General features: G+C 37.2%; 1 protein-coding gene across 4 annotated transcripts in view; it reads right to left on the reverse strand.

The window, feature by feature from the left end:
• NBDY (negative regulator of P-body association) overlaps positions 1-18,197 on the reverse strand; it is a 45,396-nt gene extending 27,199 nt beyond the window's left edge. For 3 of the 4 annotated variants that reach the window (XM_039222798.1, XM_039222799.1, XM_039222801.1), the window contains exons 1-2: positions 17,863-18,197; positions 15,997-16,115 (exon numbers count right to left, since the gene is read on the reverse strand). In XM_039222798.1, the coding sequence (XP_039078729.1) occupies positions 17,892-18,098 (207 nt within the window). In that variant the 5' untranslated portion in view covers positions 18,099-18,197 and the 3' untranslated portion in view covers positions 15,997-16,115; positions 17,863-17,891. Of the gene's footprint in view, positions 1-15,978; positions 16,116-17,862 lie in introns of all 4 variants that reach the window. The other variant, XM_039222800.1, reaches the window with a different exon arrangement.
• Positions 18,198-18,453: the final 256 nt, after the last annotated feature.

An 18,453-nucleotide genomic window follows, 5' to 3' on the forward strand; every position in this document is an offset into this window, starting at 1 on the left:
GTCATGTACAAATATAAAATGAGAGGAAAGCTAACAATGATTATTCTAATATAAGACATTAATATGAAAAATTAATTTTATTATAACATTTTATTTTTAAATATTTATTTTTCAGAGAGGGAAAATCAGGGTAGGGCACAAAGTAAAGGGGGGAGTGGATCCAAAGCTAGCTATTCCCAGAAAGCAAAGAGGACAATAGTGAGTGGGTTGGAACTCTACATCCTGAGATGAGGACCAGAATGGAAGTCTAACAGCAAACCCCTGAGCAACACAGATGACTATAAAATAAAAATTTTAAATACACCATTCAAATTGTGATGTGATTTTTTGACACCCAAAACAATATAAAATAATTCAAATGGCAGTAACAATTTGAAATTTGAAAATATCCTACAGTAAAAACTGAACTGAGAATACACATAAACTTCTTTCTGAAACGCTCAGGTAACAGTAACCTATCTTCTACCAGCCACCAGGGTAACACTATGGAGTATATAATATTCACATTACAGGTAAAGAAATCTTGGCCACACTGGGGCCATGTTGGCATCAGGAGGACCCTTTCCACCCTGGGAGCGGAAGCCTTTAGAGGTTCTGGGGCCGGGACACTGGTGCTTGACAGTCCCAGGCAACTCCAGGGCTCAGCCATCTCAGGCCGCCCCTGGGGTTTCTGAGTGCCTTCCTCAGCTCCGGAGCCAGGGTCCAATCTCCCATCCAGCACACAGGTGAAGTGAACGCCAGGAGCGAGGGTTCTAATGCAGTCTCAGGACAACCTCCCCCCCCCACAACCACCATCTCCTGCAACTGATACATACACACAAAGTCATCTCCTTCCCACTCCTGAGCTTTTCCCTAGCACTTGAGCCCAGGCAGCTCCCTTGGACAGAATGGATTTCCGCTTGATGGCAGTATGGCTCCAGGAATGAATGCCAACCGAATGCCTACCCTGCCCCTCCCCATTCAACCCACCACCTCAGGTCTGGGTCCTCATTCCCTACTAAGGTAAGGACAAACAGACAAAATCAACAACAGCAACAGCAACAAGAAAAAGAAACACCCCCAAAAAAAGGAAAAGCAAAGAAGCAAAAACCAAAACCCCCTTAAAACAGAAACCATGAGAGACTCTTGAATGCTGAGAATAAACTGAGGACTGATGGGGGTGGGGGGAGGGGAAGAGGGGTGATGGGCATGGAGGAGGGCACTTGTGGGGATGAGCCCTGGGTGTCATATGGAAACCAACTTGACAATAAACTACTTTTTAAAAAAAGTAAAAAAACAAACAAAAAAACAAAAAACACACAAAACATGAAACACCACAACACACTCAAACAGACCACAAAACTCCAAACACCAAACAGTAAAAACACACCCCACAACACAGAATGACAAATGAGAGAAACAGAAATAAATCAGCCACCAGGACCCAAGCTGACCACCCAATACACAGGGCCAAACAACCACTGACTGCGAGGGTGGACACCATGGAGGCCTTTCCCCTTCCTTTGATCCTACCCCATTTTTCCTGGCTCCAGCTCTTGGGAAAAGCAAATAGAAATGGACATATAACCCCACCTTTGTCACACTGCTTGTGGGTTTAATGTATATGTGCTTTTTTTTTTTTTTTCTGGGTTCCCTATACATTTTCATTGATATACATCTCTGTTTTTATTCAGTACCATACAATTTTTATTACAATTCCTTTCAGTTTATCTTGAAATCTGGGTTTTGATACCTACAGGTTTTCCCATCATCAAGGTTCCTTTGGGTGTTCAAGGTCCTTTGAGGCTCCACATGAAATATATTATTTCTTCTAGTCTCTGAAGAATCCTATTATTAACATTTCATTGAAACTCCTGTGTTCTTTGTGGAGAATAACCTTTTTAATGATTTTAATCTTCTAATCTATGAACACAGGATATCTTTCCATTCATTTGTTTTTAATTTTTTAAATCAATATCTTAAAGTTTTTATAGAATAGGTTTTTACCTCCATGGTTTAATATATATGTAGGTAATTTATTCTTTTTGGTGCGACTCTAATTGGGATTGCTTTCTTAATTTCTCTTTCTGCTTGTTCATTACTATTGTATAAATACAACAGATTTCCATATATTAATAATATATTCACCAAGTTTACTGAACTTATTGGTTGTAATACATTTTTAGTGAAGTTTTTAGGTGTTTTCTGTTGTTGTTGTTGTTGTTTTTTAATATCCATTCAATGTGGCCCCTGGTTGGCTCTACTGGTTAAAGGTCTTACTCTATCTCGGGTCATGATCTCACGTTTCATGGGTTCAAGCCCCACATCAGGCTCTGTGCTACAGCTTGGAGCCCAGAGCCTGCTTTGGATTCTGAGTCTCCCTGTCTCTCTCTGCCCTTCCCTCACTTCTGTTCTCTCTCTCTCTCTTTCTCTCAAAAATAAGTAAACATTTAAAAAATTTTAATATTTATTCAATTTGAGCAAGAGAGTAAGCATGAGTGAGGGGCAGAGAGGGAAAGAGAGAATCCGAAGCAGGCTCCATGCTCACCATAGCAGCTTATGTGGGGCTCTATATCATGACAGTTACATCATGACTTGAGCTGAAATCAAGAGTCAGACACTTAACAGATGCCCCTTTAGGGTTTTCTTTATGTACTATCAAGTAGTCTCTAACACTGACAGTTTGATTTCTTACAAATCTGTATGCTTTTGTAGCTTTTCTTCCTACTTCATTTATTATTTTAAATGATAAATGTACTTCTGAAAAAACATCGCCTATTTCACTCATCCTCCCACTCACCTCACCTCTAGTAACCATCAGTTTGTGTTCCATAATTATGAGTCTGTTTCTTGGTATCTGTGTTTCTTTTTTCCTGTGCGCATCTGTTTTTCTTTTATATTCTTTATATGAGTGAAATGATATGGTATTTGTCTTTCTCTGATTGATTTATTTAATAAGCATTATATTTATATTATATTATATTAAGCATTATATTATATTATAAAGTAGTTCCAATTTTAACTTTTTGAGGAACCTCCACATTGTTTTCCTAAGGAGCTGCACCAGTTTACATTTCCACCAATAATGCACAAGTGTTCCTTTTTTTTTTTACCACATTCTTGCCAAAATCTGTTGTTTCTTGTGTTGTTGATTTTAGCCACCGTGAAAGGTGTGAGGTGTTATCTCATTGTACTTTTAATTTGTACTTCCCTGATGATAAATAGTGATGAGCATCTTTTCATGTGTTTGGTGGCCAACCAGCTGTCTTCTGTTCATGTCTTCTGCCCATTTTTAATTGCATTATTTGTTTGTTTCATTTTTGTTTTTGGTTGTTGGGTTGTATATCCTGTTTATATCTTTTGGATACTAACCATTTATCAGATATGTCATTTGCAAATATCTTCCCCCATTCAATGGGTTGACTCAGGTTTTTTTATTGTTTCCTTCATTCTGCAGAAGCTATTTATTTTGATGTATTCCCAATAGTTTATTTGCTTCCCCACCTCCTTTCCTCAGGAGACATGTACAGAGAGATGCCGCTATGACCAATGACAGAGTAATTACTACGTGTATCTTCTTCTATGACTATTATGGTTTCAGGTTTCATATTTAGGTCCTTAATCCATTTTGAGTTCATTTTCGCATTTTCAATCTTTTACATGTGGCTATCCAGTATTCCCAACACCATTTGTTAGAGACCATCATTTTCTCATTGCATATTCTTGACTCCTTTATTGAAATTTAATTGGCCATTTAATTGTGGATGTATTTCTGGCCTTTTTATTCTGTTCCATTGATATATGTCTATATTTTTGTACCGCCACTATACTGCTTTGATTTTACAGCTTTAATATAACTAGGAACCTGGAATTGTGAAACCTCTAGCTTTGTTTTTCTTTTTCACATCTGCTTTGGCTATTCCAGGTTTTCTTTTTTTGGGGGGGGGGTTCAATACAAATTTTACAATTGTTTGATCTAGTTCTGTGAAAACCTTGTTGTAATTGTGATAGGGTGTGAATTATATGTGTATATTGCTTTGGGTAGTATTGACATTTTAACAGAATTTTCTCTTCCCATCCATAAACATGGAATGTCTTTCCATTTTTTTGTGTGTCATGTTCAATCTTTTTCATTAGTGTTTTATAGTTTTTATAGTTTTCAGAGTCTTTCACATCTTTGGCTAATTATATTCTTAGGCATTTTATTATTTTTGGTGCAAACATAAATAAGATTGTTTTCTTAACTTCTCTATCTGCTGCTTCAGTATTAGTTCACAGAAATGCAACAGACTTCTGCACATTGATTTTGTATCCTGTAAGTTTACTGAATTCATTTATCAGTTCCAGTTTTTTTTTTCTTCTTTTCGTGGAGTCTTTGGTGCTTTTTATATATGTATCATATCACCTGCAAATAGAGCAAGTTTTAGTATTTCCTTACCAATATGTTTGCCTTTTATTTCTTTTTGTTGTCTGATTGCTAAGACTTCCATTACTATGTTGAATAAAAGTGGAGAGACTGAACATCCTTGTCCTGTTCTTTACCTTAGGGGGAAAGCTCTCAGTTCTTCCCCATTTAACATGATGTTAGCTATGTGTTTTTCATATACATACCTGATTATGTTGAGGTATCTTCCTCAAAACCTGATTTGTTGAGGTACTTATCATGAATGGATGCTGTACTTTCTCAAATGCTTTTTCTCTATCTACTGAAATGATTGTATGGTTTTTAACCTTTCTCTTTCTGATGGGTTGGATAACACTGATTTGCAAATATTGAACCACCTTCCAAGGAATAAATCCCACTTGATCACCTTGAATGATTAAATTGTTTTAATGTTTATTTATTTTTGAGAGAGAGACAGAGTGTGAACAGGGGAGGAGCAAAGAGAGAGGGAGACAAAGAATCTGAAGCAGGCTCCAGGCTATGAGCCAGCTGTCAGCAGCCTGCGGCTCAGTCAACCGACTGAGCCACCCAGGCACCCCAATCACCTTGAATGATTTTTTAAAAAAAATATTGTTGCATTCAGTTTGCTAATATTTTATTGAGAATTCTTGCATCAATATTCATCAGGAATATTATCCAGTAGTTCTCCTTTTTTTTGTGATATCTTCATCTGGTTTTGGTATCATGGTAATGCTGGCCTCATAAAATGAATTTGGAAGTTTTATCTCCTCTTCTATTTTTTTGAAAAGCATGCTAGGAATAGGTATCAACTCTTCCTTAAATGTTTGGTTGAATTTCCCCGTGAAGCTCTCTGGTCCTGAACTTTTGTTTGCTGTTAGTTTTTTTTATTACTGATTCAATTTCATTGTTGGTAATTATTTTGTTAAACTTTTCTATTTGTTCTTACTTCAGTTTTGGTTGGTTGTATTTTTCTAGGAATTTATGCATTTCTTCCAGGTTGTCCAATGTGTTGGCATATAATTTTCATAATATTCTCTTACAACCTTTTGTATTTATGTCGTGTCAGTTGTTATTTTTTCTCTTTCACTAGTGATTTTATTTGAATCTTCTCTTTTTTTGATGAGTTTGGCTAAAGGTTTATCATCTTTGTTGCTCTTTTCAAGATACCAGCTCCTCCTGGAGTCTGTTTCAGATTGTGTGTCTCCCTCTCTCTGACCCTCCCATGCTCACGCTGTCTGTCTGTCTCTCTCAGAAATAAATAAAACATTAAAAAAAGATACCAGCTCTTGATTTATTGATATTTATTATTTTTTCTGCCTATATAATTTATTTCTTTTCTAATCTTTATTATTTTCATTCTTCTGGTATGGGGTTTGTTTTCTATTCTTTTTACATCTCCTTTATATGTAAGGTTAAGTTGTTTATTTGATATTTTTTCTTGCTTCTTGAGATAGGGCTATATTCCTGTTCCTTGGCTATGAAACTCCCCCTTAGAACCACTTTTATTGCATCCCAAAGACTTCAGATCATTGTTTTCCTTGTTTGTTTGTTTGTTTGTTTGTTTGGATCTTTATGTGTTCATTTTCACTTCTATGTAATTTTTAACTTCATCTTTGATTTCTTGGTTTCTTCATTTACTTTTTAGTAACACGTTATTTAACCTGCATGTATTTGTGAGTTTTTTAGTGTTTTTCTCATGGTTGATTCCTAGTTTTACAGTATTGTGGTCTAAAAGGATGTACTGCATGACCAATATTTTTCATTTGTTGAAACTTGTTTTGTGGCCTAATAGGCGATATAGTCTGAAGAATATTCCATGTGTACTTGAAAAGAATTTGTATTCTGTATTACAATGGGATGTTCTGAATTTGGGTCCATCTGGTCCAGTGTGTCATTCATAGCCAGTTTCTTTTTTGATTTTCTGCTCAGATGATCTGTCTATAGATGTAAGTGGAGTATAAAAGTCCTCTATAATCATTTTATTACTATCAATTAATTCCTTTATGTTTATTAATTAAACATTTTATGTATTTTGTTGCTCCCATGTTTGGTGGATAAACATTTATAATTTTAAAATATTCTTGTTGGATTGTAACATTGTAACACTGTAAATGTTTCTCCATACCCTGACTTTCAATCTGCATGTGTCCTTACATCAGAAATGTATCTCTTGGGGATGCCTGGGTGGCCAGTTAGTTAAGCATCTGACTTTTGATTTCCACTCATGTCATGATCTCACAGTCTGTGAGTTCAAGCCCCACATCAAGTTCTGCACTGTCAGGGGATTCTCTCTCCCTCTGTTCCTCCTCTGCATGTGCTCTCTCTCTCTAAACAAATAAACAAACATTAAAAATATAAAGAAATGTGTCTACTGTAGGCAGCATATAAATGGATCTCATTTTTTATCCATTTTGTCACAGTATGTCTTAGGATTGAAGTATTGTCCATTTGCATTCAAAGTAATTTTTTTTTTTTATTGTGCTAAAGTGTCGTTAAGTATAAAGACATCCATATCTGGAGCCAAGATGGCAGAGAAGTAGGGGGATCCGTACTTCCGGCCCACATCTCTCAAACAAAGAAGGGCTGAAGCCAAGGACTCTGAACCCCAAGAGTCTGGGAGGAAAGAATATGGAGTCTAATAGGAAAAGAGCCTCATAGGGCTTTTGGAGAGAGATCCCAGAGCTAACTGTGGAGCTATCTTTAGACTGGTTTTCCCTAGTCTGTCACTGGACAAAAGAAGTTCCCTCTGGGTTAGGCAGTACCCCAGGGGAACAATCAGCATCAGGAGGAAATGTTCCCCTGCTCTGAAGTGCTGTGGCTCATGGGATTACATTTTGGGCAGCATCATTAATGGGCATGGAGTGAGAGCTTGGAACCCAGCTGGGTATGGGCATAGGAGATAGCGCACCTTGGCTGCATCCAGGCACAGTAAGAACAGATCATAAAGAGTAATTTGGGACACCTGGCTCAAGGAGAGGGACTGGGGGATCGCCATTTTTCTCCCCATAACCACCAAGGCGGGGCCTCAGGAATCAGCCAGCGGGACCCACAGTGGAGCCAGGACCTGCCTACACCAAACCACGCCCACCTGCACTGGGTAGCTGCTGGGAGTCAGTAGATGCTGCTAAACAGAAGGTCCCTCCCCCAAGACCAGCGCTGCTTCATTGCCATGATTGACCCTAGATCAATTCTTGCTATTGAGATATATTCTCCCTTTTCTCCTTCTTATCTCTCCCCTCTTCTGGGCTAGTTATTCTGGTTATAGGTTTGCTTAAACAGACATATTTAATCCATCCTCATGAGACATGTTCCACATCTCCTTCTTTACCACCCTTTTTCTCTCTCTGGAATAATCAGACTATCTAGTTTCTTTGGGTAACATTATCTTTGTTTCTTTCTCCTTGTCTCCTGCCGTATTCTCCTTTTTCTCTCCCTGAATTAAGCCTTTTAGTCTCTCTGCCTGGTTAATGTTCATTTTCTCTTTCTCCTCACCTCTGTAATTTCACTATTTGTATATATGCTCTTCCATCAGCACTGCCTCCACCTACTCTTTATTTGTAACTGGGATTTCTGGTTTTAGGCTTTTCGACTGTCCTTTGATTTTTTTAAAAATTGTTTTTGTCGGGTTGCTTATTTGTTTGATTTGTTCGTGCATTTGTGTGTTCCCTGTCTGTCTACCTGTTATCCTTTCTAGGGCTACTTCAAAAAAGAAACCAAAGCACACATGGTGGAGAGTCCAAAATATCACTACGAATAGGGAAATAAAATAACCAAAGTCACAACAACAAAGAGCAAGTGAAACCTTTCAAAAAACACCTCCTGAATGACAAGGCCCTGGACAGTGTATGAACCACCTTTAGTATAGCAGTACTCACAGGTTCAGAGCACATAACAAGTTTTCAAAACTTATGAGACAGAAAGCTACAAAATGATGAAATGGAGGTCTCCTCAAAAGAAATTCCAGGAAGAAGTGACAGCTAAAGAACTGACCAATACAAATATAAAAACATAACTGAACAAAAATTTAGAACAAAAGTCATAATATTAAGGCCTGGTCTTGAAAAAGGCATAGAAGAAAGCAGAGATTCTATTGCTGCTAAGATCATAAGTCTTAAAAATAGTTATAATGAATTAAAAAATGCTATAAATGAGGTGCAAAATTAAATTGACATGGCAACTGCATGGATTGAAAAGGCAGAGAGGAGAATAGGTGAACTAGAAGATAAAATTATAGAAAAAGAGGAAACTGAGAAAAAGAGAGATAAATTGATCCAGGAGGATGAAAGGAGAATTTGAGAAATGAGTGAGGCAATCAAATGGAACAATATCCATATCATGGGAATTCCAGAAAAAGAATAAGAAAGAAAGGGGCTGAAGCGGTACTTGAACAAAATATAGCCAAGAACTTCCCCAACCTGTGTAAGGAAATAGACATTGAAATCCAAGAGGCATAGAGAACTCCCCTCAGACATAACTTGAGTCGAACTGCTGCATGACGTATCAGAGTGAAACTGGCAAAATATAAGGATAGAGAGAGAATTCTGAAAGCAGCTATGGATAAACAGGCTTTAACATACAAATGTAGACACATAAGGGTAGTAGCAGACATATCTACTGAAACTTGGAGGGCCAGAAAGGAATGGCAGGAAATCTTCATTGTGACAAACAGGAAAAATACGCAGCCAAGAATGCTTTATCCAGCAAGCCTGTCATTCAGAATAGAGGAGAGATAAAGGTTTTCCCAAACAAACAAAAATTGAAGGAATTCATCACCACTAAACCAGACCTACAAGAAATCCTAAGGGGGACTCTATGAGGGAAATGGTGCAAGGAATACAAAGAACTAGAGACACCAGTATAAGCATGAATCCTAGAGGGAACATAATGACTCTAAACCAATATTTTTTCAATAACAAGACTGAATGTAAATGGACGAAATGCTCCAATCAAAAGACATAGGGTAGCAAAATGGATAAAAAAAAAAAAAAGACCCACCTATTTGCTGTCTACAAGGGACTCATTTTAGACGTGAGGACACCCTCAGATTGAAAGTGAGGGAATGGAGAAATCTCTATCATGCTACTGGAAGTCAAAAGAAAGCTGGAGTAGCCACACTTATATCAGACAAACTGGACTTTAAAGTCAATAACCAGAGTTGAAGAAGGCCATTTTATAATAATTCAGGGTCTATCCATCAGGAAGAGCTAACAATTATAAATGCCTATGCACCGAATCCAGAGGCCCCCATATATAGAAAACAGTTAATCACAAACATAAACAATCTTATGGATAAGAACGTGCTAATAGCAGGGGACTTTAATACTCCACTTACAGCAATGGATAGATCAACTCGACAGAAAAACACTAAAGACACAATGGACCAGAATGACACATTGGACCAAATGGACTTGACAGATAAATTTAGAACTCTACATCCTGAGCTATGGAATTCACTTTCTTCTCGAGTGCACTTGGTACATTCTCCAAGATATCACATACTGGGTCACAAAGCAGCTCTCAATAAATATAAAAGAATTGGGATCATACCATGCATACTTTCAGATCACAATTCTATGAAACATGAAACCAACCACAGGAAAAAAGTCTGGAAAACCTCCAAAAGCATGGAGTTTAAATAACACCTTACTAAAGAAAGAATGGGTCAACCAGGCAATTAGAGAAAAAATTAAAAAAATATATTGAAATAAGTGAAAATAAAACTACAACAGTCTAATCTATTTGGGATGCAGCAAAGGCAGTCCTAAGAGGAAAATAAATTTCAATCCAGGCCTGTCAAGAAAGCAGAAAAAGTGCAAATAAAATATGTAACCGCACACCTAAAGGAACTAGAAGCAGAGCAGCAAGAACACCTCAAACCCAGCAGAAGAAGACAAATAATAAAGATCAGAACAGAAATCAACAATATAGAATCCAAAAAAACAGTTGAACAGATCAATGAAACCAAGAGTTGGTTTTTTGAAAAAAACAAAATTGATAAACCTCTTGCCAGGCTTCTCAAAAAGAAAAGAGAGCATCCACACAGACAAAGTCATGAATGAAAATGGATTTATTACAACCAATCCCTCAGAAATACAAGCAATTTTCAGGAAATACTATGAAAACTGTGCAAACAAACGGGATAACCTAGAAGAAATGGACAAACTCCTAAACATACACACACTGCAAAACTCAAACAGGAAGAGATAGAAAAATTGAACAGACCCATACCTAGTGAAGAAATTGACAATTATCAAAAATCTCCCAACAAATAAGAGTCATGGACCAGATGGTGTCCTTGGGGAATTCTACCAGACATTTATTTCAGAGTTAATACCCATTCTTCTCAAGCTGTTCCAAAAAAACAGAAATGGAAGAACTTCCGGACTCATTCCATGAAGGCAGCATCACTTTGATCACCAAACCAGTCAGAAGCCGAGCAAAAAAAGAGAACTACAGGCCAATATCCCTGATGAATATGGACGCAAAAATCCTCAACAAGATCCTTGCAAATCGAATTCAAAGAATATAAAACGAATTATCCACCATTATTAAGTGGGATTCATCCCCTAGTTGCAGGGCTGGTTCAATATTTGCAAATCAATCAATGTGATACATCACATTAACAAAAGAAAAGAACCATATGATCCTGTCGATGGATGCAGAAAAAGCATTTGACAAAATACAGCATCCTTTCTTAATAAAAACCCTCGAGAAAGTTGGGATAGAAGGAACGTCTTTAAACATCATTAATAGCGATTTATGAAGAGCTCACAGTTAATATCATCCTCAATGTGGAAAAACTGAGAGCTCTCACCACTGTGGTCTAAAATCCTAGCATCAGCAATCTGAAAACAAAATTAAATAAGAGGCATAAGAATTGGAAAAGATGAAGTCAAACTTTCACTTTTCGCAGACGACATGATACTCTACATAGAAAACCCGACCGACGCCACCAAAAGTCTGCTAGAACTAAGACATGAATTCAGCAAAGTACCAGGGTACAAAATCAACATACAGAAATCCGTTGCATTTTTATACACCAATAATGAAGCAACAGAAAGGGAAATCAAGAAACTGATCCCATTCAGGATTGCACCAAAGACCATAAAATATGTAGGAATAAACTTGACCAAAGATGTAAAAGATCTGTATGCTGAAAATATAGAAAACTTATGAAAGAAACTGAAGAAGACACAAAGAATGGAAAAACATCCCATGCTCATGGTTCCGAAGAATAAATATTGTCAAAATGTCATTACTACCCAAAGCAATCTACACCTTCAATGCAATTCCAATCAAAATTGCACCAGCATTCTTCTCAAAACTAGAACAAACTATCCTAAAATTTGTGTGGAAACACAAAAGACCCGAATAGCCAAAGTAATATTGAAGAAGAAAACCAAAATGGGAGGTATCACCATCCCAGACTTTAACCTCTACTACAAAGCTGTCATCATCAAGACAGTATGGTATTGGCACAAAACAGACACATAGACCAATGGAATAGAATTGAGAACTCAGAATTGCACCCAAAAGTATACAGCCAACTAATCTTTGAAGCAGGAAAGAGTATCCAATGGAAAAAAGGCAGCCTCTTTAACAGATGGTGCTGAGAGAAATGGACAGCAACATGCAGAAGAATGAAACTAGATCATTTTCTCACACCATACACAAAAATAAACTCAAAATGGATAAAGGACCTGAACGTGAAACAAGAAACTATCAACAGCCTAGTGGAGAAAGCAGGAAACAACCTCTTTGACCTCCACCGCAGCAACTTCTTACTTGACACATCCCCAANAGAGAGAGTGGGGTAGGGGCAGAGAGAAAAGGAGAGAGAGAATCTCAAGCAGGCTCCACACTATCAGCCCAGAGCCCAACGTGGGGCTCAAATTCACGAAGCATGAGATCATGACCTGAGCTGAAATCAGGAGTCAGACACTTAAGTGACTGAGCCTCCCCAGGCGCCCCTCTTGTGATAACTCTTAAAATCTCTCTTAGACTGCACGGCAAAGGAAACAACCCACAAAACTAATAGGCAACCAACGGAATGGGAAAAGATAGTTGCAAATGACATATCAGATAAAGGGTTAATATCCAAAATATATAAGGAACTCACCAAACTCCACACCCGAAAAACAAACAACCCAGTGAAGAAATGGGCAAAAGATATGAGCAGACATTTCTCCAAAGAGGACATCCAGATGGCCAACAGACACATGAAACGAAGCTCAGCATCCCTCAGGGATTTCCTCAGGGAAATGCAAATCAAAACCACACTGAGATACCACCTCACGCCAGAAAGAGTGGCTAATATGAGCAAATCAGAGGAGTCTAGATGCTGGAGAGGATGTGGAGAAACGGGCATCGTCCTACACTGTTAGTGGGAATGTAAACTGGTGCAGCCGCTCGGGAAAACAGTGTGGAGGTTCCTCAAAAAATTAACAGTAGAACTCCCCTATGACCCAGCAATAGCACTGCTAGGAATTTACCCAAGGGATATAGGAGTGCTGTTGCATAGGAGCACATGTACCCCAATGTTCTTAGCAGCACTCTCAACAACAGCCAAAACATGGAAAGAGCCTAAGTGTCCATCAACGGACAAATGGATCAAGAAGATGAGGTTTATCTATATGATGGAATACTACATGGCAATGAGAAAGAATGAAATCTGGCCATGTGTAGCAACATGGATGGACCTTGAGGGTGTTATGCTGAGCGAAATAAGTCAGGCAGAGAAGGACAAATACCATATGTTTGCACGTATAGGAGGATTAGGAGGAACTTAACGGAGGACTGTGGGGGAGAAGAAGGGGGGAAGTCGTGGGGGAGAGGGAGAGATGCAAACCATGAGAGACTCTTGAACGCTGAGAACAAACTGAGGACTGATGGGTGTGGGGCAGTGGGGGGATAATGGGCATGGAGGAGGGCACTTGTGGGGATGAGCACTGAATGTTGTATGGAAACCAACTTGACAATCAACTATTTGTAAAAAAATAAAATAATAAAATAAAATGGGAAAGTTAAAAAAAAAAGAATGGGTATTACAAGAGACAACAAATGCTGGTGAAGATGTGCAGAAAAGGGAACCCTCTTACATTACAAATATACACTGGTACATCTATTATGAAAAATAGTATGGAGGTTCTTAAAAAAATTAAAATTGAGATTACCATATGATCCAACAATTCCACTTCAAATATATGTCTAAAGAAAATAAGATCACTAATCTTGAAGAGACATCTGCACCCCTATGTCTGCATCATTATTTATAATAACCAAGACATGGTAACAACCTAAGTCTCCACTGACAGATGAATAAAGAAAATGTAGTGTATATATATAATGAAATAATATTCAGATACAAGGAAATCCTGCCATTTCCAACATAATGGATAAAACTTGAGGGCATTATACTAAGTGAAATAGTTCAGAGAAAAACACTATATGATCTCACCTATATATGGAATTGAAACAAACAAACTCATAAATACAGAGTAGATGGGTAGTTCCCAGAGGTGGGAGTACGGGAAAAATGGATGAAAGGGTATAGATTCTCACTCATAACATGAACAAGTTCTTGGTATCTAATATACAGGATGATGTATATTATAGATCATGTTAATAACATAGTTATAGTATATATAGTTAATACAAATTATAGGACAGTTATAGTATAGTTAATACTACAGTATAGTGAGTATAATTAACAGTATTGTATACTTAAAAGTCACAGAGAATAGATATTAAAGGTTTTCATCACATACTCACAAAATGGTTACTGTGTGAGATGACTGTGTGAAACCTTATTGTGGTAATTATTTTGTAATATATAGGTATAGCAAATCACCATATTATACACCTGAAACTTACAACATTATATGTCAAATATATCTCAAAAAAGCAAGACAAAAAGAACTATAATACAGCTTGCACTGTCCACTTGAAATTATGTTCTCCCAAATTCATCCCTTTTCCCTTATTTATAAGTGGATAATCTTCACAATAAAGGTATATGAAACATACAAAAACTAGCACATTGTCAATTTCTATTTTGACACATGCAGTGAGGTCATGTAAGAGAAAGGCATCTTTCTGAAGAAACATGCACTGATGTATTTACAGGTACAGAAGTAAAGGAACATGAGATCTACAAGTTATTCTTAAATAGTTAAAAAGTCAGCCGACTTCAGCTCAGGTCATGATCTCAGGGTTCCTGAGTTTGAGTCCCGCATTGGGCTCCATGCTGACAGCTCAGAGCCTGAAGCAGGCTTCAGATTTTGTGTCTCCCTCTCTCTCTGCCCTCCCCTGCTGACAATCTGTCTCTCGCTCTCAAAAATAAATCAACATTAAAAAAAGTTTTTAACACAAATATATATACATATATATATATATATATATATATATCAGGAGTAACTCCATCATTGAATAGCATGCAGATGCATTTCTATGTATGTAATGAAAGAAAAAGTTTTATATGGCCAAATGTGTTGAAATGAGAAGCTGGTATATAATTCTGCTTTTCTTATAAGATTAAAAAAAAAACTTTAAAGAAGAAAATCAGATGAAGTTTAACTGTAATTGAACTAATGATTTCACAATATAATTTTTTAAAAAAGACTCATGTTGGTACATTAAACAACTCATGAGTCAAAAAAGAAATCATAAGAGAAATTATAATTGAATGGTAATAAAATACATATATAAATCTGTGAAATTCTTCTGAAGTTGTACATAGTGGAAGATTTATAGTCATAAATTCTTATTTTAGAAAAGAAGATTGAAAATTACTGGGGTAAAGGTCCAAATAAATAAATTAGAAAATGCACAAGTGAAAAGCAAGTAGAGGAAATAATAAAGATAAAAGCAAAATTATTAAAATAGTAAACAAAATATTCAAATGGTGAGGCCTGATGAAACCAAAAGCAGGAAAGAGATTAGAAAACTAATTATTGTAATTTATCACACACTGTCATATTAATGGAGAAAAACTCCATATTCATTCATAATAAAACTCTTAGCATACTAAGAAACAAACTTCTTTATGCTGAAGAAGCAAATCTACTAAAAATGGTGAAACATTTATAGAATTCCCTGTAAATTCAAAAGCAAGATAAGAAAATCTCCTATTATTGATACTATTTCTCATTGTATTGAAGGTTCTAATTAGCACAGTAAGACAAGGTAAAAAACAAATATTAGAAAGAAAGTAACTGCCATTATTCACAACAAAATTAATAGATAATCCAAGAGAATCTGTAAATTATCAGAACAAACAGAACTCAGAAAATCTGTAGCATATAAAATCAATATGTAAAATTATCAATCATGTTCCCATTTACCAGCAAAAATCAGTAAATGTGGTTTAAAAATACATTTCACACTAACAACAAAAACTATAAGGTAAATAGAAGTGAATTTAACAAAGCAACTTATAAATCACATTATTATTATATGGTATGTATGGTTTCATATAATGTAGAAAATAGTTTCAATTTTACCACTTGGTGCTAGCTTTGTCTTTTGTTTGGCTATTTATTTTTACAACTCTTATTCCTCTTCCTCCTTTAATAAGTTTTTGGTAAAGAAATTACCTTATAAAACACAATTACCTGGTGCAGGGCATCAGAAAAATCAGGGCAGCATTGTCAATAGTCTTCATCGTCATCACAGGGTGAACCATTTTATGAATGCACCAAGGAAATGGAGTCATTCTGCAATCCCTCAGAGACTAAAAAAATAGTAAAACAGGTAAAATTATTTCCTCTGTTATTGGATGTTTCTTTCCCCTGGCCTCCTCAAATCCTTATGTTCCACCATGCTCCCATTTCTATTATATATTTCCTGTAAAATAGTTATATAGATCGTATTAGAAGGGGTCGATTACAAATTAAGAGCATAGATTCTAGAAGCCCCTTAGAACAGTGTCTGGCATACAAAAAATGTTCAGTAAATATATGCTAGTATTATAATTTTCAATGATTTGAATCACTAGAGGAAATTATGTAGCTCTTGCACTTTTTGCCCTGTACAACGTCCTTTGTTTCTATATAAGGACTGCTACCCTTATGCCCTACCTTCTACCAGCACTACCATTTTGGATACTGAAGTAAAATTGGTGGAAATCAGAATGTAAAGGAGTGACTAGATGATGCTTTCAAGTAAAAAAGCTCATTCTTTTTTCTATGCACTATCACCAAGTCCCAAGTCCAGAGCCTCTTTAGTTGCCACTGTTATCCTAGCATTTATTGACTTATGTATTCAAATATCTGTTTCACTCCAACTATGTACCAGGCACTATGCCTTGGTCATCCACTCCCTACAGCTCCCAGCACAATACCTCATACATTGCAAGGGCTCCATAAGGGTTTACTGCATGGATGAAAAAAGGATGCCCTGCTTCCTTTGGATTACAAGGACCTGTGAGCCTTGGGTCAGATTTGGTTTTATTTTTTGCATTCCATAAGGTCATCTAAATAAATGACTATTTCTCTGATAGTAACAAATGGACTCCTAAAATATATCGCTTGATTGAAAATCTTCAATGGTTACCACTGCTTTCAGATTAAACTGCATACTCCTTAGCACAACATTCAAGGCCTTGCAACACTCTATTGCACTTCCAAGTCCTTCTTTCTCAAAGATTCAGAATTATACCCAAGCTTTTCCCGCAAGCCCACTTTGGGGGTTTTGTCCTGAAAACACAAGGCCTGAAAAGCATTCTCTCCCTTTCCTCATGGCAGATGTCACTCACCCTTTAAAGGACCACCCAAATTTCCCCTTTCCTTTTTGACGGGTCATGATTATTACCAAGCAGAATGATTTTGTCCATCCTAGGTGATCCCTACACACCTTGAACAAGAAAACATTAAGGCCCTTGGGTTTGACTTACCATACTGTTTTTGTTTGTTTGTTACCTATTAAATTTTCCTGCCACACACAGAAACGCACACTCCTGAAGACACTTCAAAATACCCTCTGTTAGCACAGGAATTAGGTCTGTTTAGCATAGGAATGAGGCCTTCCATATGTTGTTACTGATCTTGAACCAAGGATTTTTTTTTAATGGAAAAGTTTCAAATATACACAAAAGTAGTGAGAACAGTATAATGAATCTCCATGTATACATCACCCAGTTATCAACTCATGAATATTTTGTTTGTAATTCCCACTTCTGCCCCCACTGAATTACTTTTAAACATATCAAACATTTAAATCTATTTCTTAAAAAATATAACCACAATTATCACAGCTAAAATATTAAAAATAATTACTTAATGTCATTAAATAGCCATAATTTTGCCCAAGCATATTTTGTGAAAGAGCTATTTAACGCCCATATGGTTTTTGTTTGTTTACTGTGTTTTTCGATTATGAAATCGTGTAAAGAATATAGAAAAGGGGAAGGAGATCTGGGAAAGTGCATAATTAAGTTGCAGAGAGCCTGGATGTCCCAGATGAAAAGGAAAGAATCTGACCTGGTTTGGTGTGGGAGAAGTATATTCTACTACTTCTCCGGAGGAGGAGGGTGCGACTTCAGGCCGGGTGATGCAGGAGAAGGTGCGGAGGGGAGAGGGGTACTACCTCCGTCGGGGGTTCCCTCTGGATAATCCCACCGTGGAGCTAGGAGGCAGCGCTTTTTTGGAGGTCTGGTTTCCCGCGTGTTTCCAGGTGGGAGCGTGGATCTCCCGGAGGCACAAGGTTGGTCCCCCATAAGGATTATAGGACAGGACCTCAGCTCTCTCTGGTGGGCCCCGTGAGGCCGAGAACTGAGATGGCGGCGAGTCCCCTCCAGGCACAGAGCTTCCTCCGGGTTTCGCGCTTACCGTATTTCCTGTATCCTGAAACGCATATCCCTTCTCCGCCTCCGCCCTCTGCCCCTTACTCCACCCTATTTTAACGTTCTACGGGGTGGGTCGTAAAGACTACACATATATTTAACATATGTTTTTCCACCGCCCCTCCTCCAAAATGTAACTAAATCTATGTTCTGTCTTATACAATCAATACAATACAATTTTAAGATTAGAAGAAATTCAGGTTTACTCCTAAATGGTAAACTCTGCATA

This window comes from Hyaena hyaena, unplaced genomic scaffold (genome assembly GCF_003009895.1).
Source record: "Hyaena hyaena isolate Hyena2069 unplaced genomic scaffold, ASM300989v1 scaffold_1217, whole genome shotgun sequence".
In the NCBI taxonomy this organism is placed as follows: domain Eukaryota; kingdom Metazoa; phylum Chordata; class Mammalia; order Carnivora; family Hyaenidae; genus Hyaena; species Hyaena hyaena.